Genomic DNA, 27039 nt, shown 5'->3' on the forward strand with positions numbered 1-27039 from the left:
CCCTGTATCAAAATACACATTCTCCTTTCCTAGATGAGTCTTCCTGTCCTAGCACTGGATCCCATTTCCCTTCTTTCTGCTAGGGAGACCTGGGTTCGATTCCTGGGTTGGGAAGATCCCCTTAAGAAGGGAAAGGCTACCCACTTCATTATTCTAGCCTAGAGAATTCCATGCATAGTCCATGGGGTTGCAAAGAGTCAGACACAATTGAGTGACTTTCACTTTCACTACAAACAATCAAAAAAGAAAATTATAAAAAGTACTTTCTTTAAACAATAGAATGCACTTAACCTGCACCACCTGTCTCCTTCACTTTACTTACAACTTTTGAATCAATCTGCCATCATCAATCACCTCACCACAGCATTCTGTCATATAAAAGTGGGTCGCTTAAAATCCAACAAAGAGCTGTCTCCCCACTACCAACAGCAATGCCCCATCAACCCTTTTTACTGTGTTTGACTAAGTTATTAAGTCCCGGACACTCTTACTAACATATTATATTGATTCTAATCAAAACCTAAATTTAATATCAGGCATATGTACTGCCTGGTTTAGATTTTATTTTATTTTATTTTTTCTTTGTTAATTTTTTTTATTGGAATACAATAACTTTACAGTGTTGTGTTAGTTTCTGCTGCACAAGAAAGTGAATCAAGCATATGCATACATATATCCCTTGATTCACTTTCTCGTGCAGCCTTTGTAGATTTTAGTACTACAAAGAGAAAAAGAAAAATCAGTAAATGGAGAGAGAACTAATGATTAATACAAACAGACACACACACACACACACACACACACAGACACATTAGATAGAGAGACAGGTATAAAGCGATATAAGAAATACTCTATAAATAGCCAGCAAAATAAAAGAGAATTCTACTTAATCTTTTTTGATTAAGTTCAGTTCAGTTCAGTTCAGTCGCTCAGTCGTGTCCAACTCTTTGCGACCCCATGAATTGCAGCATGCCAGGCCTCTCTGTCCACCACCGACTCCTGGAGTCCATCCAAACCCATGTCCATCGAGTCAGTGATGCCATCCAACCATCTCATCCTCTGTCGTCCCCTTCTCCTCTTGCTCCAATCCTACCCAGCATTAGGGTCTTTTCCAATGAGTCAACTCTTCGCATGAGGTGGCCAAAATATTGGAGTTTCAGCTTCAACATCAGTCCTTCCAATGAACACCTAGGATTGATCTCCTTTAGGATGGATTGATTGGATCTCCTTGCTGTCCAAGGGACTCTCAAGAGTCTTCTCCAACGCCACAGTTCAAAAGCATCAATTCTGTGGCGCTCAGCTTTCTTCACCGTCCAACTCTCATATCCATACATGACCACTGGAAAAACCATAGCCTTGACTAGACGGACCTTTGTTGGCAAAGTAATGTCTCTGCTTTTAAATATGCTATCTAGGTTGGCCACAACCTTCCTTCCAAGGAGTAAGCGTTTTTTAATTTCATGGCTGCAATCACCATCAGCAGTGATTTTGGAGCCCAAAAAAATAAAGTCTGACACTGTTTCCACTATTTCCCCATCTATTTCCTATGAAGTGATGGGACCAGGTGCCATGATCTTAGTTTTCTGAAAGTCCTTATATGCAAAACAAAACTCTACTTTATCTGAATCCCCCTATTATTTCCATGAAATTGTTGTGTTTCTTGATATTTCAAAATTCTCAAAATAAAGAATATCACTACAGGGTATTTCAAAGGGCATTTTAATCACTAATGTCCTAATTTTTGCTTGCCAGTCTCTCCCTCAATTTTACAGCAAAAATCCCTTAGAAACAAACTTTATTAAACAGACTAAATGCAAAAACAAATCATTTCAGTAGCATTATTCTTGCAATCAGAACAGTAACATTTTCATCCATAGTTCAATCTGTGTAAATATAAATTATGTTTTTTTTTCCTCTCCTTTTTTTAAAAACTATTTTCCATTACCATTTTTTAACTTGGGTATGTCCCAAATTCACCTACTTTGTTAGTTAAAATCTGATTCATTTCAAATGATTTAATATTAGTCTATTCCCTTTAAAATTAACTGAAATCTTAGCTCTCACCTTATAACAAAGTTATTTCCTAATGATTAAAATTTTAAATAAAAACATTTAAGAAACATAGGGAAATGCAAGTGAATAAACGTTTAATCTCAAGATTTTTAAGTGGAAAAATAATGGAAGACTTCACAAAAGAAAAGAGCTAAACATCAAAAAGTTACAAAAGGGGGGAAGGGGGTAAATAAAGCAAATAAAGTAAAATATTGATAACTGTTAAATCTGTGACTAGTGTTATTTTATAAAATTATATTTGAAATTTTCTTTTAAAATTAATCAATATGAATTCAAAGGCAAATACAATTTTTATAATAAAAATGACAAAATTATATCATCAAAGATTTTAAAAAATAAGAATAGCTATAACAACATAAACAGAAAAATCGGCAAAGGTAATGAACAAAAAATTCACATCAAAATTACAACCAGTCAATAAGTAAATCCCTATAAAATGGAAAAAAAAATATAAAATGTTTTTGTCCTCACAATTATCTCTCAAATTGCAAATTTAATTTACAATATCTTTTTTTATATGACTGTTAATTCTTTTAAAAATGTGAAATCAATGCCAGTAAAGCACAAAACTGATATTTCACAGATTAGTAATCAAAGTGAACATGGGTATAACCTTTCCAAAAACTAGTTTGGAATATGTACACATGCCTGATATAATAATCAGAGTTCTAGAAATTTACTCCCAGAAAATAAGCAAATATGATGAAAAAGATTTATATAGATATTTAATTTACTTAAAAAGAAATTTCATTCAAATGGCCAACAGATAGAGAGGGAGTATTAAATCAGTTTTGACATATACATGATAAATTACAATGCAGCTGTTAAAATCTTTTATCTAAATATATAATGACAAGGTAATACAAGTTATGATAATAAAGGAGAAAATCAGTATATGGAAAGGAAGAACCTAATTTTGTTTTATACACTGTAATTTTGTTTTATCATGTGTGTTGGGGGAAACAAAGGGAACTGTATGGTGGTTAGTTATATTTAGGTCCTAGAATTATGAACAGTTTTAAATTCTTAACTTTCTTATTTTGTATCCTTTCTCATGAGAATGTATTCAGGAGAAGGGGAAAACTTTTAAGAAAAATAAACCCTCAGTGCAAGAATAATGGTGAACATAAAACTCAAATTCAGTAGAGTCCCATGCTGCAAAGGAAGGATTATAAATGTTGTTTTGGTTCCTAAAGCTCTGAAGCTCTGATATGGAATTCCCTTCTCAGCCTTACATTTTAGCAAGAGATCCCAGGGCCAAGGCTAGGTATTCTCCTGGAATCACTTCTCTCAAGTTGACAAAGGAGTTCAAGAAAAGGGTTGAAAGATGTCATGAGATATTCACTAATCCACATTGATGTCTAATAAATGTAGACTGCACGGCTGTCATATGTTATTCTCTGTCATTGCAGGAGGTGAAAAGAAAAAGTACCATAGAGTACCAAGCATATGTTTCAGTAAGACACTCCCTTAGTAACGTGTCAGATAAATAGTTCTTAGAGAAATAGCTCTACATTAATACTCAGATGTGCTCAATCATTTATATTATCTTATTCTCTAATACCACAGTACATAAAAAAAGTGAAAAGGTGTATTAATTCCAAAAATGAGGCAAGAGATTCATCAAAACTGAAATTACTTCAGAGTAATGAACACAATTACCATTCAGCAAAATTAAGGTGCTTTATACACCTCCTATGCTTTTAATTAAGCCACCTTTAATACACTATTGATTATTTCAAACTATAACAATAACTGTGATAAATGTCTAATGTGAATATAAAATCAATATTTCAAAAATTCACTTTTGTATGGACAAATTTATGACCACTTTACTTTAGCAAATTACTTCATAATAGATTTATTAAATAAATAAATTAAAGATTTATTAAATGAATTTAAAGATGTATTAAATAAATTAAACAAATAAATCTTTGATGCAGTCTTTCCAGTCAGAACACAAAAGTTTACAAAAATTAAACAGTCAGCCAACAGAGTGTTATAGAGGTATGTTGGGTGGCTGTTGTGTGTAACACACTGATTTATAACACTTTTCCACCAGCAATAGACTTATTAGTGAATCAACAGAGGTTATGGACAAATTAACCTTTTCCAAATACTTGAAAAAGAAGCAAGAGAGGATTAATTTTAGAGTGGAAAGAGAGAAGAAAAAGTGAGAAGAAAAAAAAATCAATAAGCAAGCACTAGAACTTAATCTCCATGTATATTAAATATGCATATTAGGACACTGAATATTGGTATCTAAAATCACCAAAGTATATTCCAAATTAACTTTCTTAAACATGCCACTGTTTCCAACAAATAGATTAATCGTTTTTTTTTTGTTTTTTTTTTTAATTTTGAGTCATAATCAGAACTGGTAAAATCCTAGTAGGAGTACTCTGCAGCATTTTGTTTTTAAAAGATCAGAAGCAATTTCATATAATATGTAAGTGGCATTAATATTTATATTTTTGATACAGAATTATATCAGTATTTATGCAGAAGAAAGCTGCTGCAAATAAATTTACCCTGCACACATATAACACAATAAAGAATATTTAAAGTGTCCTAAGAGCAATATAGTTAGATACTTTTTTAAGGAATAAAATCACATTCATCTGCACTAAAAATATAAATAAAATCATTTTAAAAAATGCTTTGTTTCAAATCAGTGTTAACTTACATAACTTGCAAATTAAAAAAATAAGGTTATATTTGCCATGCAGTGAACACAGATATGCTGTACAATTCCTATTAATTTAATGGGAGTTATAACTCCCATTAAGTTTAATAGGAGTCATACAGCCAAATCCCCATGTACCTTGCTGAAAATTTACCTCCTAGCTTTAAACTAATCACATATTCTGAAATGAACAAAAGTAGACAATTTTGCTAGACTGGGAAATCTAAAGTCCCTACAGTAAGTCAATTCAGTATTATCATGCAATGGCCATGTAGTGAATCCCAACAACAGCAAAAGAGAAAATAGTTATAACAATGAGAAGAGACAAACTGAAGCAAGGGGTTTGGAGTGTTGAAAATATAACATTCACCCTCAACAGAAAATATGTTCTGTTTTTTTCAATCTGGAGTCAATTTTTCACTTGTTTTCTTTCTTAGTACAATGTTTAAAAAAAAAAAAATCCCCTTTTGAAGCCGAAAATTATGCCCAAGGAGCCTGATCAGAGGGATAATGAATCATATGAAAATGTATAGATAACTGGTTACTACTTCTCAATCACAGTGAAGTAAATTGTAACTTTTTCTGAAAAAACCTTTTAAAATTAGTTTATATCCACACCCATGATGCCATATACCTTACCTCAACCACCCATATACATATAATATCACAGTGGTTCTTAAGTGTGATGCTGAGCAACATCAGCCTCATCCCAGAAATTTGTCAGAAATGCAAATATGTGGGCCCCACTCAAGAACTTCTAGGTGATTCATCTGCTCCTCAAGTTTAAGAACCACTGCAATACTTATTCCACATCCATGCTATTCTCTATGTTGGTTTTTTTCTCCACTACCATGCTCACGATTGTCTTTACCAAGCTTGTTCAGCTCATATTGAGATTCAGCTCGAGAATCAACATCACTTCAGGCTAGAAGCATTTCCAGACACATACATACCCACTCAACTACCCTTTATACCGATGCTTCTGAAATATCACCATCATGACACTTATCACTCTGTTATTACAATTGTTTAAAGCTTTCAACTATTGCGACTATGACCCTCTTTAAAGATTTATGCTATTCATGTGATGGATATAGAGTAACTGCTTACTGTAAGTCAGGAATTGTTCTAGTCACTTGCATGTCGATGAACAACAAAAAAGATCCTTGCCCTTGTGAAGGTGACTTTCTGTGTGTGTGTAAATATAAATTCTGAACAGCTCATTATATGTATGTACCAATAAAAGAATGAAAGATTAAAAGGAATAAATAAATAGAGGTCTGAAAAAATATTTATGGGCCAAAACAGGTTTTTAAAATTCGTATGTGACCCCTAGATCAACATTTTTCCTGCTACCTGACTAGCAAAAAGATCCTATAGCCAAACATTTTTTACTGAGACATCATTAACACAAAAGTCACTGTAAAATGTTCTTAGAAAATTTAAAATGTAATAAAAGCTGCTAAAATACTATTTCTACAGCTATGTTCTTAAATTTTCTTAATGTGTATGTGTGTGTGTATATATATATATATGTGTATGTATATAAATATTTGAAGCTGTATCTGGCATATCTGGCATTTATACCTGGCATAATAGTTTCTTTGAAATAAGGAGAAGCAGCAATATAATGAGTTAATTAACTAAAATTTCAACTAATGAAATCTAATTACATACTCACTGCATAAAGAACTCAACCTGATATCCATATTGCCTACTTTGCTGAAGAACTGCTATTATTTGTAACTTGTCACTTTGGCAAGCCTTCATATATCTTGACTTATACTTGCTAGGGCTCCATTATATAGCATAACTTAATTCTCTAGGACACAAAAATTCAATTTACTTTCCTGCTTACTGATACATGATTCCACAGTGGGTTACTAGTCTTATAAAAACTGGCCAAAAGAACGAAAACACAATAGTTTTCTCAACAAAACTGATTTTTGAAAGGCTTGAGGTTAGTTCTCTGGGAGTAAAATAAATTCTAAAAAAAACTTAGAGTACTTTCTGTTTTTTTATAATCAATCATTTTTCTTGAAAATTTCAAATATAAGTTTCAAAAATACACAGGAAAGACTTGCAAGAATAAACAATAAAATATTGTTCCTACTTTGCAAAAATCAGTAAATTTTAATGGATGAAATTTTATTCTATTAAACAGTAGCTGATAAAAAAATGCAGACAGATAGCAATATAAGATAAGCTAATTCTAACAATTAAGACTTTATATAATTAGCTTTTACCATGGTAAAACATACAAAAATAAGCTTAGTGATTTGCTCTTTAACATGCACACAAAACATGACATAACTATAATATATGCCTAGACTGAGAACAAATATGTAATTCCTTCTTGCATATATGGAAATTTACCTTTCATATACAGACACGTAAAACAAATCTACAATTACGTTAAGTCTTTAAAATCATATACTAAGGTAAAACACTTCTGTAAACAGAAGAAAAGAAAGCCTTGAAAAGGAAGGCACGGTCCCTGGCTGAACACAATACACAGGCTTTTTTTTTTTTTTAATCTAAATTAGTTGCTACTACTTAAAAATCTAATGTCTGGTTTTTACTGAAAAATCAGAAGATTGGCAAAAGCAGGCTAAATACTGGAAAGGCAATCATGGGCCCCCCGGCAAGCACTTTCCTGCCTGCTGCAGACCTCCAGTAGTTATTTGAGGTTTAGTCCTCCGCACAAGACCACAAGCTCCTAAAGAGAAGGAACCGTGCCTTGCACATGTCTGAATCCTAAACAACTGGCTCAATTTAGTCACGCAATAAATGAGGAAGGAGGGAAGAAACCACCTAAAAAGGCTTATCTGAGTTTATCAGCAAAGATTCAGGAGGTGACACAAAGAGTGCTCATCTCTGTAAGATCTAAAAAGGTAACAACCACATAAGGGACCCAAAGAAACTCAATGGCTAAAAGGTTAATTTCATATTTTCTTTCCTGTGCTCTCATACCTAACTTTGATTGGTTTTCTCTACACGTGTTTATACAGCATTATCTGCTGGCTGGCAATAAAGGTCTATCATGTCACATAAAACTTTTTCTAAGACAAAACCATGTGACACTGGAACAATGTTGTTAACAGTGCCATGTGCAGTAACTGTGTGTACGCTAACAGCCAGCAGTGTGGGTTCCTCTCAGGTTCTTTTTACCTGTAGGAGGGAACTGCTTCAAAAGTAACACCCCCTGGCCTCATGCACCAAAAAATGAAATTCTCTTAACAGCAGATTTGAATCCTGACCTAAGAGGTGACACTAGAAATAAAACCGCAGTATCTCATGAAAAAGTCGCTAGTTTGCTAGCCCCCTGCTGAGTAAAGCAACTGTGTCAGTAAAGTGGTCTCTATCTTCATTGGAAATTTTTTTATTATGTGGACCAATGAGCCATTGATCCACACCTGGAATCTTTTTAAATGTATAAAAACATTCAAACATAACAGCAGGAATTCAATTAGTTTTTCTCCCCGCCAAAAAACAGATGCAAAATTATACACAACACACAAGATTTTCATAATTTCAAGCCAGAGATTGATATTATTAACTCAGTTTCTGCTTGTTGTTTATCATTAGAGTACTATTCATTCAGACACTACATTTTAATGTTAGATTTGATGTATCTTTCAATTCTGATGTAAAGAGCAATATCTTCTGAAAATAAAATACTAACCCATTTGCAACTTTCATGTGTGACTTAAACCCAGGTGAGCATTATTTACTTCCTGAACACAGAAGTTCTTATTTTAAATTTTTTCTCAACTTACTTGTTAGTTATCTGAATTATATATTAAGTTATATCAATATACTGAAAGTAGGGGCTAGAACAGAAAAATGTTAACATTTTGAAGCTTATTACAAAGACACTGGAATAATAATCTACTGTCTATTAGTTGACAGTATGCCTCTTTTTTTCCCACCTACTATTTTGTTAATAGGTATAAATGGGATGGGACCATTTAAAAGTACATATAAAGCCAACGTTAAAATTCTAAGACATTTTCTTCAAGAATATTTAATTGTGACAAAAAATCCCTACATGCATTTCTCAGAGACTGTACATTTCTTTCACAGATTTTACATACTGAATACAATGACTACCACTACCAACTAGCCATAAAATTAACATATTTTAGCGCCACATTAACTTCTGACCTACTCTGTAAAAAGCACCTGAGAGTGTCATTTTCACATGGAAATAATATGTAAGACTCAGAAAATAATGGATACCAGAAAATCCATATAGTAATTATGGTTTCAATTAGTTCATTAACCCTCTAAGTGTATTCTTTTCTTCAAAAATCAGGTCTGTCTTCAAAAAGATAACATGAGAAAGGAAGCACTAATAAAAAACAACTTTTTCCAGAAAATTAAAAAAAAAAATTATTCGTAAGTTTTAAAACAATGACCACACACTTAAGAAGCAGACAAAACTAAAGATGAAATGAAAGAGTTATCATGAAATATTTTCAATGTTACTGGAAAAATTTAGTCAATAAATGTAAAATATATACCAAAACAAAGCTTTTGGTTAGTTCTCTCAGGATTATTTATAATGATTATATTTATAAATATATGTAAAATATAAATTTAGACTTCTAGCACTTTCTATAATATACAGCTATGTAAAAAAATAATTCGATCATCAGAAGAGGAATATGATATTCTGGAAATCTATTTAATGCTTAATTCTAAAATAATAAAAAATATTCATTCTAGTCACTCCTACATAAAAAAGAAGATTGAATATTTTAAGTTCTCCTGAACTTAAAAAGTAAAAATTTAAACTGTATCTTACCTTCTGTATTCGGTAAGAAGCTGATTATAATGATAAACCACAGACTTCGCATTCTGCAACCAGAAGACACCATTATTGATCCCTTTAAATATTTTCTTTGTATTCCTTAATGAATCTAGTTATAAATGCCCAGCTTCATCGAACCCAGCAGTCTGCATCATTGATCCTCATATCTGAAAAACAAACAAATCCATCATTTACTCTATGGTCCTGTAATGTCACAAAAAATGAAAAAACAATAGCAACAACTCCCCTCTTTCCAACCTTTCTTCCCTCCTTCTCCACAGTGTAAAAAAATGGCATATATTTTGATTCTATATTCAACAAGAAACTGCTCCTATACACTGGATATCTGAGCCTTGCATTCTGAAAACAAGCAAAGCCCCCCAAATTAAAGGTAATCAGAACATATGTATGTACATAGTAGTTATATAAATTCCCAAAGATGAATTTTTCTTGGAAAGATTAAAGTTATTCCAGAATAAATAACTGTCTTTCAATGCCACAAAGTAGTCATTTTACCAGCTTTAATATATTAATACAATACCTCCAACAAAATCTCATAAATACATATACTTTGCTTCTAGTGATGGTAACAGCAGTATTATCTACTATTTTATCCTGTTATCTAGTAAAGTAGATCACAGATATAACGAAACAGTTTATCTGTCTACTCAAGGGTGTATAATTTTTAATATATGGTTGTAGCTTATATAATTATGACATTCCAAACAATACACTGCAAACTGTTATTTATCTGACTGCTAGTTATTCATAGGAATCATTTAATAATGTGATTGATTGTTTCTTAAATATTTAAAGTTTTAGATTTTCATATATCAGTTTTTCTTACAATAAAACTTAGTAAGGTCAAATCCATGTCCTTGAGTAGTTTAACCCATCCACTGGACCCAAATAAAAACCTAGACCATAATGGTTATATATCTTCAAGTTTGCATCACCATCACTAAAACGAAGAGCCAAGTCTAATTATGACTAGCCTTTAAGTGCCCAGTTCTTCAACTGAAGAGGATACAAAAACTCAGGTGTGATTTAATCAGCATTTCTACGTTCCCAGGATCACATGAAACCAGATCATTTGCTAGGTTCTACTGCAGTGTTTTACTCCTTTCTAGCATAGCATTGGAGAAGGAAATGGCAACCCACTCCAGTGTTCTTGCCTGGAGAATGCCAGGGACGGGGGAGCCTGGTGGGCTGCCGTCTATGGGGTCGCACAGAGTCGGACACGACTGAAGCGACTTAGCAGCAGCAGCATAGCATGAGGAGTCAGAGTACATACCAGCCTTACAATATACACACTATGAAGGCAGTTCCAAAACACAGCCAGCCTCATCTAGCGTCTGAGAGGAAAGAAAGTACAAATTCTTCCTGTAAAGTTTTCCCAAGCTCCCCTTAACCTTTTGCAAATAGTTTTTTAAAGTGAAGCAGTGATGGGTATACCTACCCACATTATGAGGTTGTTGTTTATAACTCAAAATGAACTCTTACATAATTTGGATGCTATCTCTAAAGCATAAAGAAAATTTAAAAAACCAAATTTCCCCTAATGTTGAGCTTTTTATCTCACAGCAGTTAAGGTATTCTGAATTTGCTACATGTTTAAGGCATCATGCCACGGTGCTTAATCGCTCAGTTGTGTCCGACTCTTTGCAATCCCAAGGACTGCAGCCTGCCAGGCTCCTCTGACCATTGGGGTTCTCCAGGCAAGAATACTCAGTGGGTTGCCATGTCCTCCTCCAGGGTATCTTTCCAACTCAGGGATCTAACCCAGGTCTCCCACATTGCAGGTGGATTCGTTACCATCTGAGCCACCAGGGAAGCCCAAGAATACTGGAGTGGGTAGCCTATCCCCTCTCCAAGGGAACCTCCCCACCCAGGAATCGAACCAGAGTCTCCTGAATTGCAGGGAGATTCTTTACCAGCTGAGCTACCTGGGAAACCTCTTAATGCACCATATGTGATTCTATTATAGCAGGTCACTATATTCTACTATCAGTTCCCTACAATATAACTTCAATGGAAAAAGGGTCAGATTCTAAATGGTTTGGAACACTGATCAAGCAATAAAGTCATTGTCTTGCTTTGCCAACAAACATACCAGAAAGGACATAAAAAATTAACCTGAAGCTATTATCTAGTATTTATATATGAAGATTCATAGAACTACAAAAGGAATTAGCAAGAGAGTCTATAACGAGTTTATTTTATCATGCCTATAGTTTGAGATAAAGCTGCTTCCCTATATATATTTCCATGATCCATAACCAACCTAGTTTTTTCAGCTCTCTCTAAAACCCGTGAAGACAAAATTAGGCATCATAATGAGAGGAATCAGAACTGGCTTATCTAGTTCTAAGAACACCTCAGATGTTCTTAGATATAAAACAATAACAAAAGGAAAAGCAAGCTTCCTCTTCAATATGCCAAAAATACACAAAGAAGAAAGATACATCAAAAATTAATCTGATAGAGAACATGTGGCATACAACCCTGCAAAACTGGCTGGTTCTCTATTCATTTTTCACTCTGAGTTCCCAAAGACTATTCAAAAGACAAAACCAAAAGTAAATCTTTCGTTTACAACTGCTGTACAAAGTACCTGCCTTAAAACTGCAAGTTATTTTATATAAAGCACAGAGAGAAGTCAGATAATTTCATGGCCTGTCACATTTAAAAGGCCAATCATGAACAGTTTCTTAAATCCCACAGACTGGTCAATGATTGTATCAAGAAATTAGAATAATTTTAATATGTGGAAGAGGTGCATTAATGTTACTTGCAGTAATTAAGTCAGCCTTTGGAATGCTCCCAGTTCAAGCAAAGAATCCTGACTATCCAGATTTTGGTTGTAATAAGTACTTTTATCTCAATGAAGTAATGCATATGGGCTGCTTGCCTACATGCACAACTCTTGAACATATTTCCACTTTCTTCAAGCAATTCAAGATCAGTCTGTCTTTGGTCACCCGCTATTTGAAAGAGTCCTTGTTTGTGGGAAGAAATAGAAGAAATCAGGGACTGATGACTGCTTTGTAGGAAACAGCTGCCAAGATAGGAAAACCTCTGTTAGTTAAGGGAAGAGGAGGAGGAAACCACACAACCCAGACCTCTTTTGTGGTCTCTGGCCAGGATAGAGCATTTTATGAACTGATTTCACTACACTAAAATTTCAGTGTATTCTTGAGGTTTAAATGTGAAACACAATTTTAAAAATATACTCTAGTCAATTATAAGACCTAGTATAAATGACTATTTCTAACAGAAACAGATTCCAAAATGTAACAAATTCATGGCTTTTTTTCCACACAAATAAAGCTTAAGTCCATCCATCTGTCTGTTCAATGAGTAAAAGCATATCAAATTGATTATTCTCATTCTACTAGGTACAGCCAATCACTTTCACATCAAATAAAATTATCTGCAAAAGTTCAAGCTTTAAATGCAATTTTGAAAACAATCAAAAGATTTTACTGCTGTGATTCAAACGAAAAACAACCTTCCATTTAAAAATGTTAATGAAAATTGAAATACTTAGCAGACCATAACTGGCTAAGGACAGAATGAATAAATAATCAAATATGGTGAAATTAGTCCCAAGAAAACACTGCTCCTAAATCAAACTGGAGCCACAAGATTCTCACTGGCGTAGATGGAGCCAACAGACTTGTCCTTCAAACTCTATAATTACCTGCAAAAGGCAGCTCAGTGTCACACAACGCAAAACAAAAACAAGGAACAAAACCAGGAAAAGGCTATTACACTTTCTTTGAACAAACAGAAAAGATTAAGGGATTAATCATATTAAAAGACAATTTTTTCTTACCCTTCCCAAGAACTTCAGGGAAAAAATGGGTGTATGAAGGCATAGCGCACAGATGAAACCCCTCATAATGCTAAGCAACAGTACATTTTTTAATAAAAACTGAAACAGAACATTTCTACTTAAATTATGAATGACTCTTTTCTTATTCTTTGAATTCAAATTCAGATTCAAACAATTTCATCCTAACCCTGTTTCTATAACTACGACATTGTCTACCAAACCTCTGTCAAGATTTTTTTTATAAGTTAAGTATCCTTATTTACATCCTAATTGTCATGTAAAAAGGCAATTAATGCACCATTACTACTAAACCTTCCAAAGCTCAACAACTTCCAGGAGCATGCCTCAGCACTGTTTATATCCCAACAGTCCTCAATGTTTTATACACTACTTACAATGTACAGATAGCTATAGCCATTCAGACAGTAACCTGCTTATATTTATTAGCTGCATTAAACATCTCATGCCTTAAATTGTCAGCAAATTTAAGAAATACTACTAATCAGTTTTAGTATCTCTGTATTTATGTTACATTACTAAAAAATCATACTTAACTTTATATATGTTGACATCTATTTAGCAAAAATAGAACAAATAAAACCCATTTGTTGAAAAGCTTAACGACAGAAGCAGGACACAGCATGCTTCAAATCAATGAGAAAAAAAAGATAATTTAAATTTTTCTAAAAATGGTTAACTGAGATTGATATCCTATCAAGTGCAAAGCCACTATAAAGATTCATATCTAAAGCTTTATCTTTGATTTCTTCTCATGGACACTGAACTACTGTGAACACTGGATATTAAGCCCAAACAACCAAAAGCATGAGAACAGGAAAAAGAAAGAGCCATCTAAGCGGGAGACCTAACAAAGTTACCCATCCTTGATATCATGTACTAATGCTGTGTAAAATGAAACATTAATGTTTTGGGTAAGCATAAAATTCTAAGCACTAAATGTATGTCAACTCTAAATGAGAGCTAAAGATTTCTGCACAAAATCAGTCTTTCTGATCTAATTTGTGCTATAAAATTATGATCGTTATGGGACAGAATTTACTAGCAAATAAAAGCTGCTCTTCTATGTTTAATCAGAACTATAGTTACCAAAACAACAGGATGATACCAACCCCACTCTGTCCCCACTGAAAAGATTTAGAAAATGAAAAATAAACTACAGAAATTCCCCTTCTTTTGAATAGAGGAGAAAACATGGACACCCTTGGGAGTTTTCTTTCAGTAAGCTGTCAAAGTAAAACCCTGTTATCACTAATCAGAAAGCCTTTTTTCAATTCCATAGGTTTGACGTTCTTTTCCATTTAAGTTTATGTTCTCTCCCTTCACAAGGATAGGGCTGGGCTGTAAATGCTAAGAGGGATTTTAAAACCATGTGGCCAACCACTAGTTGCCACTATCTTTCTCTGATTCATTTCTGCAGATATTGGTATCAAATATACAGTACTTTCATTAAACTATTTATTTTAAAGTCCCTGTAACATTCATTTTTGGTCTTTATTGAGTCTTCTGCATTGTGAAGACATAGATTCTCCTATGAGAGGACTCAGAGGGAGTAGCAGAAAAGAGTTCAGGAACGCTCCAGTAAATTACACCTGCTATCTGCTATAGTATCTAGGAGTCATGCTGAGCAGGCAAAAGAGGCTTATAGCTGAGGACACTTGGAGGCACAGACCAGGGCGGTCTGCCATTCTCTTCATTAAAATGCTTCCAGTTGAAATAATAAAAACAAATGGCTGTCATTTTCAAACCAATGCAGGGGACATTTTATGACTGAACATAAAGTTGCAAATGAAGTTTCAAAAGAAGAGGAAAAAAAATGAAGCTACAAGCCCAGTTCAAAATATTACCTTATATAACATGAAAGTTGATGGCTTCCCCCACCAAAAAAACCCCATAAATCCATTTGTTTAAATATTTTGTATTTATTGTTAAATTATAGTATACCTACAATGTAGAGTTTAGTGTTTTCCCCATCTGGGGAAAAGGGAAAGCTATTTTTAAACAGCAGTCCTCTCCAAAATTGACATTTTATTTCTTAACTTTCTGATTATCTAGAAATTTCATGCAACTTTTTTGAATTTAATATAAATTACTACGGACATAAATATTCTGTGAGCACCTACTATGCTCATATGCAAAAGAAATACTGTATCAGACACATATCACTAACCCTTACATGAAGGTAAATATTTAAAGGTCAGAGTCAGAAGTCTGAGGCTCAGAAAAGAAACTCCACTACTGGAAGTCACTCAGCTAGCAGGTAGCAGAGCCTGAATTCCAATCAAGGCTAATTACAAGGACATTCTTCCTTAGGTGGTAAACTATTCATTCAGCAAACATGGTTAAGTGCTGAGAAACAAAAGAGACAAAACTCCTAACCCTCAGGGAGATTACATTTTAGCTCAAAAATAACCTTTTCTAAAACAATTGCCTGGCACATAGCTAGGTTCCTCTAAAATGATAGTTAGACTACACAGATAAACTAAATAGTTTACTTATATTATTTCATGAACTCTTTACAAGATCCTGAGGAAATACAAAGTATCATCCCCAATTTCCCTTAAAATGAGAATACTTAACCTGTTCAAGGACAGTAAATAGTAATGGGATATCCCAAGGTCTACACCCACTATTGTCACTAATTAAGTAGTTCAGATAAACTACTCACTTCGTGTGTTTCATTATCTTTCCCTTTGGAATCAAAAACAGAAATAGAACAAAGTCATTTTGGGATTATGAAAGTGAAGAAATATCAAAAGAATAATGAGTTGATTTTCAAAATGTTTACATAAGTAAAACTAACATCCCTCAGGTAATGACAGCTATATGTTAATTTTTAGTATTTCCAGTGAGCCATCTTAATTTTATTCATTTTTAGTGCTAATTAAAGTACTCATAATATATGTTATAAATTAACAAATTATTCTGGACAGATGAATCTTATGAACCAAAATACCTGAGAAGTTGGTTACAAGTCATATTACAAACCTAAGTATTTCATCAAATATAATTAACAATGAATCATAATAGTCATGGAAAGAACGTGTTAATGTTAACATCTCTGATATTATGGTCTCATCACTGTTCATGCAAACAGAAAATAAAAAATTCAATGTTGTTCATGAGATGCAATCTTATACTCAGCTTACTATACTGGATCCTTTGTTCATAAATCATTGTTACTAGCCATTCTCTGAATCAATATTCAGATTCCCTCTTGGTCTATATATATAACCACTAAATGAAATAATAATGACCCAGGATCTGCCATATATTAGATCATCAATATCACCACCAGGGGTTTTTTAAATGTAATGAGGTAATCCGAGTAAAGTATGTCAAATGAACTTAAAAATGAAAAATTAACTACAGAGAATATGTGATGAGAAGCTGAAGAAAATTTTGTGAAGTATATAGCACATCGCCTTTTGTAATCAATAAATGATAAAACTCAGCTGCAAGCTATGTCAGTATATATAGTGTCATCTCAACTTGCAATTCTAAAATAAAATAAATAATGTTAACACTAAAATTGCATGTATGTCAGTTTAGGCCAATGATTATCTAGTGATTACATTCCAGATATTTTTGATACTGAAATGAGTGTTACTCATTTCATTATTATATTTATGTATTGGTCCTCTGTTAGGTTCTAAAGGGATTATAAAACTGATGAAGATATGATCGCCACTTTCAAAAAGTTAATAGTCTTCTAAGGATAATTAAATACATTAGAAAATGATTAAGACCCCAAATATGCAATAATGACTACTGCTAACTGCTAAGTCGCTTCAGTCGTGTCCGACTCTGTGCGACCCCATAGACGGCAGCCCACCAGGCTCCGCCGGCCCTGGAATTCTCTAGGCAAGAATACTGGAGTGGGTTGCCATTTCCTTCTCCAGTGCACGAAAGGGAAAAGTGAAAGTGAAGTCGCTCAGTCATGTCTGACTCCTAGCGACCCCATGGGTCTGCAGCCTACCAGGCTCCTCCACCCATGGGATTTTCCAGGCAAGAGTACTGGAGTGGGGTGCCATTGCCTTCTCCGATAATAACTACTAAACTCGCTCAAATTTAATGGTAATAAAGATACTTTATACTAAAATTATGAAAGAGAAGAGATAAAAAATTCATGAACTTGTGTTTCGCTTGAAACTGTGTACCTTGCATACTTGGGTCAACCAATATCATCACCTTTGCAGGAAAACTACACATGATCAAATAGCAAGATGACATAAGGGACTTCTTCCAAAAGAGGCAAGTTCCTGTGCCTTAACCAAGGTCATTCTTCATGAAACCCGAATTCCATACTCTATATTCTGTGTCTACAAGCAAAACTCAAAATAACAGTATTTTATTGAGCGGTAGAAAAAAAGAATACATCACTTACTTTTGAAAAGTAACTTAACAACATTAGAAATAAAGCTGTAGCTTAAGTGAATGAACAGAACAGACCCTTACTTCCAGTGTTAGACTGAGATTCCATGTGGTCAACAGGTCTGATTCTCTAAAGACCGTTGGAAGACTTGTAGTGGAAGGCAAGAAAAATATTTATAGACACGATTAAGAAACAGCATGGACTAAGTTATTTTGAATGATTGTTAGATATTTTTAAAAATTAAAAACAAAAACTGTAGTTCATTATAAAATTAAAATACAACTTTATGTTTCAGTGTTTCTTAATTACTAAACTCATGGAGTGAGGGAGGTATGTGGTTTTTAGAAGAGGGATTTTCAACTTTAAAATATAATTTTATAACCTCTATTAAAATTTCAGGTAACATTAAAGTGGTAATAAAACAGTGATGTTTAACAAAAAGAAATATTGCTTATAAAAGCCTGAGAAAAACTGACTAGAAGCTTGAATTACCTGTCAAGACTCTTATTTGGTAAAACATGTATTTTTGCAGCACTTCAGAAATTTTTTAATAAATCTTCCTAATCAGAAAAATATACCCCCTGTCACTCCTCCACATATAAAGCAAAACACTGTACTTAATAATTACCAAAGATGATCAGTAATTCTTCAAATCTCTTAATCTAAAAATTATCAATAATATCCCATTATGTTTAGAAAGATTAGAAGCAAGAAATTATATAGACTGATATTATAAAGTAGAGATCAAGAAAAGTTTTTCTGTAGAGGAACAAATAAGTAAATATTTTAGGCTTTAAGGACCACAGCATCTCCATCACAACAATACAATTCTGCCTCCATAGCACAAAACCTGCCATAGACAATGTATAATGAATGGGCATGGCTGAGTGCCAATAAACTTTACTATAAAAATTGCCAGACAGCCAGTTTACCAACTCTTGCTCCCATACAAGACGGGGATAACTGAATGCAGTTCAGTCAAATAATGAACTGATCAATGTCTACCAAAATATTCAAACCAATTTCAGTCTATTATTTTAAGAAATTAATTTAAATGTTAATGTAAAGATAAATTAACCATGTTGGAACAAGAAAAACAAAATAAAGCAGCATTATACTAACCAAAACAAATTAATGTTTCAGTGTGTGTAACAGAGCAGATGGACAGCATACAGTGATTGGGGAGAAACTCCAGAAAAGAAAATAAAAGGCATTACCACAGCAACCTATATCTTACTATTTTGGCAGGGGAGAAGGTAAAACCAATCAAAACAGTAAGTAATGGGAGGCTAAAAAATAATGAGGTATAGACAAAGACCCTTGAGGTATTCTACCACTAGTATGATGGTTTCAAATAGCTGTCAGTAAAAGTGGCTTCAAACTTGTGAAATTTCTGTCAGCACTGTTATTCACACATATGAAATACTGGATATATCTCAGTCCCATTCTGTATTCAAAAGGAACTAGTAAATTCTAGTTTCTTCAATTTCTGCTATAAAGCTAAAAATTCTACAAAACCAAAATCACCAATCTTACTCCAAAAAATTATGATGTCACAATAAATACATACATTTCTTTTAAAACAAAAGTATTTTTACAATTTTCCAATTCCCTGTATCTAGTCTCTTCCCAGTCAATATTTGACTGCTACTATTATAGTAAATACTTTTATTTTCTGCAGTCTAATATTTCTTGAAATTGAATAGTCACACTGTAAATACCTCAAGAATAATATTTCTAACTACAATTAATAGGTATCACATTTAAAATACACGAAGGCTAAATTTTTCTATCAATTTTATATATAAGACAAAAGAGCGGAGAAGGTTACAAATTTTTAATAAGAGCATTATATTATGGAGTAATAATCTAGGTGTTTTACTGGAAGTGAAGTGGATTACTGTAAATGAAATTTCAAAATGTCCTTTCCGTTTTACAGATAACACAAAATGACTTTTTTTCATGTCTCTAGCGATAAGGATAAATTTGCCACACATTTAAATGGTGCCTTCACACTTCCCACCCTGACTCATGAATTAATAATTTAGTGACATTAATACAAGAAGATAAATGATAAAAAGGTTAAGGCTCATGGGTCAACCATATATCATACTTCTTTTAGCACAGCTAATACTTCTCTGCCAATTATAGCTAAAACTTTTTAACAGTTTTCAATAGCATTTTTACAATCTAAGTAGCGGCTTATGCACACACAATTTCACACAATTCAGGCTTAATAAATCTCCTGCTGGTACCAAACAATCATTCTAGGGGATTAAAGTGCAACATCTGTTAACATTAATAATGTTTTATATAGTCACACGTATTAAAGAAGACTCTACACCATTATTAGTCTCCTAAAAATCCTTCTAGACCAATATACTGATTTAGCATGAATTATACATTTATGCTTTACAGTAACAAAGAAACACATTAATGTGAAATGGTAAAATTAAAAAAAAAAAAATCACACCCACTATGGAGTAACAGATTTCCTTTGACCTAAGCTTACTAAGTATACCAGTACATGCAGATACATACACACACAAAAATAGATCTGTCTCTAAAAGTTTTTAAAACCAAAAAAATCCTCTGAAGAATCCATTGTAAGTTAGTATAAAATACAGTGCTGTGAAGATGAAAGTTACTTCACTTTCAGGTAGTACTCATTCACTCACAGTTTTATTGATTCTTTCTCTGAGATGTCTCAATCCCCTTTCATTCCTTTCATTCCCTCTGCCCTTACTTCTTTCTCTCTCAACTTGTGTAAAAATTTCTTGGCTAATTTCTGGCCCTCCAACCAACCTGCCAACTTCCATTAGATTAATCTTCCTAATTTCACTCTAAACCATAAAAATGTGTAAAACTGGAACTAATCCTAGAAATCACTTTACACATAAGACAAAAACACTTGGGGTTGTGACTTAACAAAGGCAGATCTCAGAAGTGCTGATTTGCAAATTTTCTCTTAAGTACATATATTATTATCTCACTGTAATTTAATTATCACAACAAACCTAGTATCTCTGTTTTAACAACAGAGGGACTGGAGGAGCAGTGGTAAAAGGAAAATGTTTTTTTTTTAAATTGGCAAAAAGTAAAAAACAGGAATAGAGCTCAAAGACATCTAACTTCAAAAATAATTCAACCCTCTATTTCTGTCAAACTTACTTGATTTTGAATATGCCCTTCAAATTCTAGTCAAAATTTATTTTAACCCATATAGAAAACATTCCCCTCCTTTCCACCTAAGAAAATTCTTTACAGACTTCCACCTATGCCATAAAAACAAGATCCCCTCCAACTGGAAAAAAAAAAAAACCCTTTCCTAAAATTCTACAGTCACTATGTGTACCATTTATACAACAGTGATTGGGTTAGCTTATAACTCCTCTTCAATTAAGCTTTTAAACTATCATTAAAACCTCTTTTGTAAAAATTTTCAATATTTATTTTTCTTCAATGTAAGTCTCTTCAAACCAAACCAAAAAAAAGAAAAATGTCCAGGATACATACTCTGTTCAAGGCATTGGATCTGGTACTGTATAATACAATGATGTGGAAGATTATTATAACTTTTAATGGATGTTAATTACTATAATTTTTAATGGATTTCTTTTTAGGCTAACAACTAAACCTAAGAATGAACATCCTTTATTTCCTTCTCTTCCTCTTTAACAATTAAAGTGATTCAATTTTTGGAGCATGGGAGGCTTATCCTCTCCTCTGAACCTTTCTTGGCATATTTCTGCTATTCCCTCTGCCTAGAATCCCTTCTGCCAACTGCTCTTCCTCTTCAAAGATTCATTTTAGGCCGATCACTTAACTATCTTACTCTGTCCTTCCCTCAGCCTCCATGTCACACACCAGAGGAATATGGCCATTTGTGTACAAAATACAATATGCCTACCACTATCACAAGATTCTGAGGTATCTTCAAAATTGTGTGTTAAATGAAAATAGGACACATGGCTTTCACATCTATAACCTCAGTTCAGGTACCCTTGAGTAATGCCTGGCAAATAGCATATAATAAATATTTTCAACAAAAAAGAAGGAAAGAAATTAGGTAAATAGAAAGGAGAGAGGAAGGAAGGGGTGAATGAACAAACTGAATGTTCAGGAATCAATTTGAGAAAGATAAAGAAAAGTAAATGAACTCAGAAACTGAAGTATAAAGTTGAAACACAACATTTTTAAATGAGAAACAAACTTAGAGATCTCCTAAAATAGGGAATTTTAAGCATTTTTTGAAATATTTTAATTAAATATTGAAGAACTGCCAATTTAAGGCACAAAAAAATAAAAATAGCTTTTTTTCAGAAGTTGAATTTATCACTGTTTGGCATAAAATAAGTTTATGTTATCATTTATAGAAGCCAAATAAACTCCCTCAAGGAAGTTTTAAAAACCACCAAGCCTCCTCACTGTAAGAGTGAGGAAGCAAAAAGGTCCACTATTAGTCAGGAAACTAAACCTACAACTTAGGCCCAACCAAACTCAAGTAGAATAATCGCCTGATGAAGTTTTTCTTTAAAATACAGATTTCCTTCAACTTATGATGGGGTTAATTAAATCCCTATAAACACATATGAGTTGAAAATATCTAAGTCAAAAATACATTTAATGCATCTAACCTACCAAGCATCATATATTAGCCTAGTCTAAACCAGCTTCCCTGGTGGCTCGCATGGTAAAGAATCTGTCTGCAGTACAGAAGACCCGGGGTTCAAGGCCTGGATCAGGAAGATCCTCTGGAGAAGGGAATGGCTACCCACTTGAGTATTCTTGTTTGAAGAATTCCATGGACAAAAATCCAGTAGTCTTGCCTGGGAAATCCCATGGACAGAGGTGCCTGGCAGGCTACACAACTGAGAAACTAACACACAAAAACCTAGCTTATCTAAAGTGTGCTCAGAACACTCACAGTAGCCCACAGTTGGGCAAAATCATGTAACACAAAGCCTAATTCATAATAAAATGTAGAATATCTCATATAATTTATTAAATAGTGTACTGAAAGTGGAAAACAGAATGATGGCATATGAACAGATATTTGTCATTGTGGTTAAGAGCTGCAAATCGCTGCTGTGGACCAGCATCAAGAAAATATTGTAGGGTGTATAGCTAGCCAGAAAAAAGTCACAATTCAAAATCTGAAGTAGGGCTTCTGGTGAACACATATCACTTCACACCATGGTAAAGTCGAAAAATCTTAAGTCAACCACTGTAAAGGTAAAGTCGAAAACTCCTAAGTCAAATCATTGTAAATCAAGGACTATCTGTATTTGAAAATTCAGTAATTAAAATACTAAAAATAAGTTAAAACTTTAAAAAGTACTACAAAATGTGCAATTACATAAAACTATATTAAGCATATCTGAGAAGTCTGCTTTTAGATAAAACAGGACAGGGTAAATAAACAAATCTGACATTTATTTTCAAAGTACGCTAAAAACAGGCAAGATAATTTTCTCTTGCAAAAATTTTTGACAAAATGGGCTTCCACATTTACATATTTTCCAGCATATTCTCTCTCAGCAATGTTCTGAATTTGAGAAAACACTGTATCCAAAGTGAAATCCTCTTAGAAGTCTGTTTTTTAAAATAAAGATCAATATAAAGGTACAGTAATAATATACTTAATCACCATCCAGAACAAAGAATGAAAAAATTAAAACCCACACTTCTTTTCTGCTCCAGAATTACAGGACTGATGTTAGCATTCTAATTCAACACCAGTCTTGGGCTTATATCTCACCTCCATATGAAAAAACAATAAATTTCACACTGGGAATTAAACTTCAGCCTTAGTTTGCAATTAAGGTATCTGACATTGCCTATAATGCACACGGGTTGGCACTGCAGATTTCTTTCTTTTTAGTATTTTTGATTTACTGCAGCTGTTGAAAAACCATGGCTACTTCTAAATCCTAACTTTCCACCCTTCCTCAGACCAGCATTTGCAATTAAATTGACTAATATACAAGTCAAATAATGTTGACAATAAATCTAAGCAGCTCGTTTGCAGAAAGATGTCTGAATATCAAATATGAAATTTAACAGGTTTTAATAATTAGACTCTGTAAATGGTACAATATATATGTCTGTCCTAATTTGGGAAGATGAGATTCTCACATAATACTAATCAAACTAAACATAAAAACATGTTCTGGCATTTCACTAACTTAAAATCTTGAAACTCTACAGCTACAATTTACAAATTTAACTTTATTAATATTTTAAATCAAACCATAGTTATTATTCAGTTTCATATAATGCAATTTAGAGTAGTTTTCTGCTGTGAATATAAGAACATAATGAGATTTTAATCAGATTTTAGTATTAGTCACTAGAAAACATTTTGGAAAGCAGACAATCACCACCACCCCCTAAAAAACTATCATTTCAAATTAAAGGTAAAGATAATCCGCCTGTGATATCTAATTACTCACTGAAGAAAGAAATTGTGGAAGAATGACTCTTTGAATACTAGAAAATATCTGATGCCAAAATTTGGGCCACCTCTGCTAAAAGATTATATAAAATATTAAATGCTATTGTTCACAGGTTGCTAAGTGAGTAGATGGTTACACCATGAATTTGTTCAAATATTTTGTTAAAACTTCTTACATATCTTATCCTACAACCATTAAAAATGTCTTTTAAAAAAAATTTAAAAAGATGTCTTTTTAAACATTTCTATTTTATCTTAAAATTCACAATACAGTATCAATAACCACATTTAGTTAACCTCCCTTTATTTCAGGTTGATTACCTTAATGAGAATCTGTTTTCAGCATAACTGATCCAGCAGTAGAAAAAGGGTGAGAAGCCAGCCTTCATACCAGGATACAATTCTGACAAATACCCTCCACTGACTTCCTTTTAAAACTGTGAATACATGGGAGGAACCTAATCTTTAGGATGATTTGGGGGCAGGGATTTTGAAGCTATGATTACAGGTCAGGAAGAAGAACTACCAAAAAAACCCTACTTGGGATGGTTTTTATATGGTAATTCAATCAGGCATCTTTACTGTAAGAGTGAAATGAGAAAGACAATTTATATTCACAGGTGGACGGATGGGTATACATCAATACTTCCTGTTTTCAGTATGAGAACATCAATTTTGATAAAAGTCAGGTCAGTCAGTGATATACCAGATTCAGGAAGATAGCAAGGATAACAGAATACCAATAATAAAAAATATTCAAAACCTCTGGGCAGATTTAAGAGTAAGAGGGAACATACCAAAGAAAAGTGAGAGAAAAAAATAAAATTTAAAGATATACTTATTACACTTATTATTATCCTTATAATTCCTATACCTAAAGAGGAATCAGAAACTGGTTAAGTTCTAGTGCAATTTATTATGATCTTCATTATCATCCATGATAAATGTTTATTCAAAAATATATTGAAGGCTACTCCAAGTTAATTGCTAATGATTGGGGCTGATAGGTGCTTCTGGTTGTTGTTCAGCCTTGTCACCCATAATTAACAAGATACAAAGGATCAGCTATAAAACCTGAATGTTACTGCTGGGTCTAAATAACAGAAAAGCTACTAAGGAAATGATTTCATTCTTCTTATAATGAACAAGACTTAGCTGGGAAATTTCCTGTGTACCAACAGAATAAATATCTAAGCTCATGATTTAGAAAAAGAGAACACTAAAATAAAGATAAATTGCAATGAATTAAAAAAAAAAAGGGCAGGCTGATAGCTAAGGAAACCTAAGAATATCGAATTAGTTGGTTAAGGAGCTACTAAGAATGTTACTAAAATGCAATGAAACAAAGAGTATCTCAACAAGTCTAATCATGACAAAAGAGCTCTTTCACTATTAAATAAAGATTTCTCCCTAACCAAATTATAATTGCTGAATTTTATAATCTTGACTATCTTGAAGGCACCTCATAAAAACACAAATATACACCTAAACTAACATGACATTGTAAATCAACTATACTTCAACCTAAAATAAAAAATATTTTTTAAAAAATCTGAAGGAAACTACAACACTAAATAAAACACAAATTAACCAAAAACCTAAACCAATAGTTTCAAATCCACATAATAAGTTTTCACGTTAATCAGCGCTTGAAAAAACATGAATATCTCTTAAAGATAAGCATGTATATACTCAAGAATACTTTTAGAGACATCTAAAGGAAGCAAAATAATAATTTTCCACAAGTCACATAAAAAATATACGTATCAATTTGAAGCAATTTTGCACAGCTGATATTCTTTAGGCATAATACACACACCTCAAAATAGTGTCAGAAAAATGGGCTCGTTCCTCCTTCCTTGCTCTCAATAGGATAATGGCAGGAATGAATAACTCGTATAGAACCTAGGTTTTGATTCCTAGCTCTACCTCCACCCTGAATTCAACCAGTGGCCAAATTCTATCCCATCACTTACAAAACTTGACCAGTTTGTCTATTGTCATTGCCTCTTATCTGGACTGTCATCTACACCTTCTAACTAGGTTTCTGTTTACTCCAGTATTTCTGTACTCTAGTTCATTAGTTACACCACGATGACAGCAATTAAATATAATACTTCCTTAATTGAAAATATTAACAGCTTTTTATGGCCTTCATGATAATGTCTAACCTTAGCATATAAGACTCTTTTTAAACATGCCCCTAACTAAGATCCCAGTGTCATCTCCCTCTACTTCCTGGGCAATCCATATCTTTCAAATCTCCTTAAGGTACCTTAAGGTACCATCTGCCTTTTTTTCCCCCTGATCTTTGTCTCTGACTTCTCCTCCTCCTCAAAAAGCCTTCATCTGCTAAAACCCTCCTCTGTTTTCAGATCTGTTTAAATGGATTCTCTTTTTTCCATGTTATTCATTTTAAATTTACTCCTGCTACCCTGTATTTCCACAGCCCTTCCTCTACACTACCGGTTGGAATATTACAGTGTAATTATATTATACTTATTTGTGGAAATATATCTGTTTCTCTGATGAGATTTTAAGCACCTAGAGAGCACAGTCCTTGTACATTTCTTCAGGCAGGGCCTCAATAAATGTCTGTTGGTTTACTATGAAAAGAATTAAAGCTCTGAAGTTAATGGATAACTAGATGAAATGTGCTAATAGATAAAACTGCGCTTGTAAATAGTAAAACACAAACGATATTTTAAAATATAGACTTTAAGACCAATGAAAGTAAGTGTATACTTTTGGTCTGGCAATTGTAACAAATTCTGTA

General features: G+C 33.2%; 1 protein-coding gene across 27 annotated transcripts in view; it reads right to left on the minus strand.

Moving 5' to 3' along the window:
- ADGRL2 (adhesion G protein-coupled receptor L2) overlaps nt 1-27039 on the minus strand; it is a 208514-nt gene that overhangs the window by 163046 nt on the left and 18429 nt on the right. For all 27 annotated transcript variants that reach the window (XM_081493828.1, XM_081493848.1, XM_081493830.1 and 24 more), the window contains one exon: nt 9570-9742. In XM_081493828.1, coding sequence (XP_081349954.1) covers nt 9570-9642 — 73 coding nt within the window. In that variant the 5' untranslated portion in view covers nt 9643-9742. The remainder of the gene's footprint in view (nt 1-9569; nt 9743-27039) is intronic.

Source organism: Giraffa tippelskirchi, chromosome 5 (assembly GCF_054371585.1).
Source record: "Giraffa tippelskirchi isolate mGirTip1 chromosome 5, T2T-mGirTip1v1.2.pri, whole genome shotgun sequence".
Classification (NCBI taxonomy): Eukaryota; Metazoa; Chordata; class Mammalia; order Artiodactyla; family Giraffidae; genus Giraffa; species Giraffa tippelskirchi.